Source organism: Carlito syrichta, unplaced genomic scaffold, assembly GCF_000164805.1.
Source record: "Carlito syrichta isolate Samal-C Ts95f unplaced genomic scaffold, Tarsius_syrichta-2.0.1 Scaffold316302, whole genome shotgun sequence".
In the NCBI taxonomy this organism is placed as follows: domain Eukaryota; kingdom Metazoa; phylum Chordata; class Mammalia; order Primates; family Tarsiidae; genus Carlito; species Carlito syrichta.
The window spans coordinates 560,372-565,469 of NW_007260398.1; the positions used below are offsets into that span (position 1 = coordinate 560,372).

Sequence of the window (5,098 nt, forward strand, 5' to 3'; positions counted from 1 at the left end):
TTGATGTACTTCAGTTGTACAGCTGCATCTGGTGGCAAGCTTTAAGTCAGAATCAGATACTTATGTTAGTCCATGCATGGCCCACCCATTATTTTATTTTCCATGTCCATCCTAAACCTAAGGAAGCAAAGACCCTAGCAAGAGGCCCAGAAAGCTATGTTTTAACCAGCCTTCCTGTTATTGCTGATGCCAGGAATGTTTGGTCATCACTGGTTTAGTTCTAGATATTCTCTAGGTAGAATAATCATATTCTATCTGCATAAGGCTTTCACTAAACCAATGATGACCAAACATTCCTAGCATCAGCAACACCAGGAAGGCCCCACTAGGATCCCTGCTTCTTTAGGTCTGTGTGATGTATTTGCATTTCTAACAAGGTGCTGGGTGATACAGATGCTGCTGACTCAGGTATCAAACTTTGAGAACCAGTGTACTACATTGCATACTGACAGTGGGCAAGGGTTATGCTCTCTATTTAGCCAGAGCCTTCCTAACAAGCAAACAATTAATATTTTTTAAAAATACATGAAAAAATGAATTCCACGCAAAGAGCCTTGGTTTTCCTTTATATAGCACAGAATTTTGCTAGGTGGTCTCTGGAGCCTCCAGCACTGACACTGCAGAACTAGATTCCTTGTTGGGTAAGGAAAAGGCATACTCAGAGCCAGGCCCTGGGTCTTTGGTTCCCAACTATAGCACTGTAGCTGTAGGTCCTCTGGAGAGTGGCCTGTGAGGAGGAGGGTACTGGATAAGACCTTCAGAGACCCAGGTCAGAGTCTTCTGCTGTCACTCTCCTCTACAGGCCACTATGGCTCAGGGCACCAGCTCCCTGAGGCAGGGTCTGTCCTCCAGAGGCACATAAATGCAGCACTCATCTCATCTGCAAGGAGTGGGAGGAAGAGGCATCTCTGCGCTCCTGTTCCATCCAGTTCTCATCCTACTGCCAAGACCACCCATGCCTAATGACATTTGGGAGCAATTGAGGATTACAGAGTCAGTCTCAGATACTTCCAAAAGAAAAGAAAAGAAAATGATTTAGTCCTGAAAGAAGAGTGTGTATCTTGTGTAGTATTCCCAGGGAGCCTCTGGGTGCTCCTACTCCTCTTCCCCTGGTTCCAGGAGTAACATGGTTTTGACTGTAGTCATATAGTTGGGCGACCTGCTAAACCCAGGCCTGAAGACCTTTACTCCTGGACTGAGAAACAAGAGTTATCCTTCCTCTTCCCTTATTCCCTTTGCCTTTTCCTCCATCCTTCCAGCAGGGGCTGGGGACACAGATAGGAGATAGAAAACACACGAGGTAACCTCCTTGGTCTAGGCTAAGGAGAGCTCAGATCATGGGTACAATAAACCACATCACACTCATTAGGGTGCTATCGTCAAAACAAAATAAAACAACAAATAGAAAACAATAAACGTTGGCAAGGTTGTGGAGAAACTGGAACCTTTGTGCACTGTTAGTGAGAATGTAAAATGGTGCAGCCACTAGGGAAAACAGTGCCTCAAAAAATTAAACATAAAATTATCATATGATTCAACAATCCTGTTTCTGGATATATACCCAAAGTATTGAAATCAAAGACTCAGAGAGGTATATTGCACACCCATGTTCATCACATAACTATTTACTATAAGAAAAAGTGAAAGCAACCCAAGTATCCATCCACCCATTGATGAGTGAATAAACAAAATGTGGTATCTAAATACCATGGAATATTATTTGGTCTTAGAAAAGAAGGAGGTCATGTCACATGGTAGAACATGGAGGAACCTTGAGGACATTCAGCTAAGTGAAATAAGCCAATCACAAAAGGTCAAATACTGAATCATTTAACTTATATGAAGTTTCTAAAATATCCAAATTAATAGAAACAAAGTAGAAGGGGGTGGTTTCTAGGGGCTGAGGAGAGTTAGGAAGGAGGAGTTGTTATTTAATGGGTACAGCTTTAATTTAGCAAGATGAAGAGTTCTGTGGCTTGATGGTGGTGGGGTAGCACAATGATGGGAATGTACTTAATGCCACTGAACTGTACACTTAAAAGTGGTTAAGATGGTAAATTTTATCTTATGTGTATTTTATCACAGTTAACAACAACAACAACCAACTTAGCAAGGCAGAGAGGAATAAAAGGCAGGCATGACTCGGGACTCAGGCTGCGAGTACATCATGGTCTTTATTATCATGTGGCCTCCTTTGCCTCAATTCCTGCAGTTGCCCATCAGAGCAGAATATGGCTCAAGCCGCCAACCTGAAAACCTTACTACACAGCTGCTGGCTCCAGGATAGGCACTGAGATGCGGGGATATTCTATTTTGACTTCACTCAGACAGGAGTTTACAATCTGGTTGGGCAGGTGAGGCAGGCACACCTGAAAAGTGAAATAACCAATCAAGAGATGTTCCAGATGTGCCAGATGGATGCTGTGGAGAATGAAGTGGGTCCTAGACAGTCAGAACAGGCTCCCATGGTTGGAAACAAGCTGAGACGGCTCCAAGGAGGAAGCATTGACAGGTGGGTTGGATTTCAGATGCTGGGGAGTAGGAAAGAGGTGGTCCAGATGCGGGGAAAGGAATGAGCAGAGGCACCTAAGGTGTGTCCTGGGGAACACCCAAGATGTGCCCAGGTGGCCAGACTGGTTTGGCCAGGACTGAGAATGTGTGTAGGGGAGTCATCAGATGTGAGGCTAAAGAGGCATCTGAGACCCAGGTGTGGACACTGAGATGGCATGCAAAGGAGTGTGGACATCACCTTTGTACCAGGGAGTCTCTGGATGTCTTTAGAGAGATGCAGACAAGAGCACATTAGAAATTGAGGCTGCTGGAAAAAGATGAGCAGCAGTTTCAGAGCAGGAGGCAGGAACATTTCAGCCACACTTTCTTTAAAAATAGGCACTCTTTGCTCCATCATCAGCCCCACCTTTCACTCCAGCACAGGTGTTGCCTTGGTCTCCACATCTACCCTGACCCCACCGCTCTGGAAACACATCACCAGGTTCACAGCCGTGCATCTCTTGCCCCTGACTAAAACCGGATGGGCCACAGCTGGGAGCCTCGGTGTCTAGGTGGTGTGGATTGGACTCACGGCAGCCTAGGTCTCCTCGGCATGGAAACGGATTTGGGCCCGAGCAAGGGCTGGGGCAGCGCCAAGGCTCCCCACATGGCTCTGGGCTTGGGCAGGGCGCAGGCAGGGGAATTGGTTCTGGCAGTGGAAGAGGCTCTGGGTGCTGACAGGGCTGCAGGAATGGACGTGGCTCTGGAATCTCACACTGCGCTGGGCGAGAACGTGGAGCTGGACGTGGCATTGGACGTGGTGCTGGACATGGTGCTGGACGTGGTTCCGGATACAGACAAGGCTCTGAAAATTGCCGTGGTAGAGGACAAGGACGGGGTTCTGGACTCATGCACGGGCGTGAACGTGGAAGTGGAACAGGAAGTGGATACCTCTGCAGTGGCGGCTCTGGACACTGATCAAGACGCCGTGGTGGACAGAAGCTTGGAAGTGGACGTGGCTCCACGTAAGGCCTCAGTTCTGGGCAGGAGGCACCCCAGGAGAGCCGAGGGGCACAGCTCTGGGAGCGGCGTCTGATGGGAGGAATCTGAACAGGACTCCTCTGTGGGGGAACCTGCTTGGGGCAGCAGGGGGAAGAAATCTCTATTCTGCACTTGGGTCCACGTCTCTGAGAACAGCCTGAAGTGGGGCCCCGAGGACAGTGACTGCCATAGATGGGTTCCGAGCGTCGGGGTGGGGTGCAGTAGTTAGGGGAACCAGTAGATCTTGATGGCAGGCAGCTGCTGTAGCAGGGCTCATATCGTCGTGGTGGGGAACAGCTGCGGGGAAAAGGCTGCAGCCGCCTAGGAGGGAGGCATCTGCTGGCGCTCAGAGACCGGTGCTGGGCAGAGTAGTCCCCGTAGGAGCCCTGGGTCTGGCATTGGGGCACACAAGGACTAAATGAAGCTCGGGACTGCAGCTGAGGGGCACAGCTGTTGTAGAAAGGCCGCGACAGGTACTGGGAGGTGCAATTATTATAGGAACCCCGAGGCTGGAACTGTGGGACACAACTGCTGTAGGAGCCACGATACTGGCCCTGGGTGGAGAATCTTCCCTGAGTCTGGCACACTGGGGGGCGTTCTACGTATGTGTGGACCGGCTGAGGAGCTGGACAGGGTACACAAGTCTGGACTGGGCATTCCACAAAACATGTTTCTGTATAACAAACAGGAGCACATCCGACATAGTAAGTCTGGACGGGGGGTGAGGCGTCACATGACACGTAGGAAACCCCAGATTGGCATGGAGCCTGGCATTGACCAGAGGAAGCTTGAGACTGGCATGAAACCTGGCTCTTTGACTGGGTGGTCTTAGACTGAAATAGACCCTTTGCCTGCTTGGTCTTAGACTGGCACTTCACCTCTTGGCATGGAGCCTGACATGTCACCTGCGAAACTTGAGCTGGGCACGGTGCAGGGCACTCCACAATTTGCATCTCATAAGGGGCTTGAACCAGCACCTGATTATTGGCAAAGGAGGATTGAGAGGGGCAGAAGGAGGAACTCTTGACGCAGCACTGCGGGATTGGCAGGCAACACTGAATCGGCTGCTGGTCACACATGGTCCTGATGTAGGCGGGTGAGCAGGACCTGTGGGCAGAGAGATCAGGGTCAAGGGGGTGAGCATTGAAGAGTAGGGAGCAGGATCTAGGGAAAGGTAGCTCCCATCTTCCTATACCTTGAGCCTTCACCAAAGAATCCTTACTGACTTAGGGGGGGATCCAGGATTTGTCTATTAGATCTGCCCTGGATCTGCCAAAGGGCCTGATTGTGCACAGCCAGAGTTGCAAGTGGCCATACCAGTGTCCAGAATCAGGAGGACAAGAAGATACATCACACTTTCTTATGGCCTGAGTAGTGTCAGCAGCCCTACAGGAAGTAGAGGTAACATCTTGCACGCAAGGCTGTAGCCCAAAGTGGGGACTCCAGTCCCACAGGAACTTAGTCCCCCTACACACACACTGGCAACACATATATATGTGCAAACATGTAAAAATGTACATGTGGAAACAAGCACTCAGGCACCATCTGCATTCACATAATGTCAAAG

At 49.5% G+C, this 5,098-nt stretch overlaps 1 protein-coding gene across 1 annotated transcript; it reads right to left on the reverse strand.

Annotated features, from left to right (window-relative positions):
• Positions 1-2,879: 2,879 nt before the first annotated feature.
• KPRP (keratinocyte proline rich protein) lies at positions 2,880-4,610 on the reverse strand. The gene has a single exon (XM_008074120.1). It carries the CDS (start codon positions 4,608-4,610, stop codon positions 2,880-2,882), a length of 1,731 nt encoding a protein of 576 aa, XP_008072311.1.
• Positions 4,611-5,098: the final 488 nt, after the last annotated feature.

Excerpts from the sequence above, each read along its gene's own strand:
- KPRP (XM_008074120.1), bottom strand. The coding sequence starts at position 4,610 with ATGTGTGACCAGCAGCCGATTCAGTGTTGCCTGCCAATCCCGCAGTGC.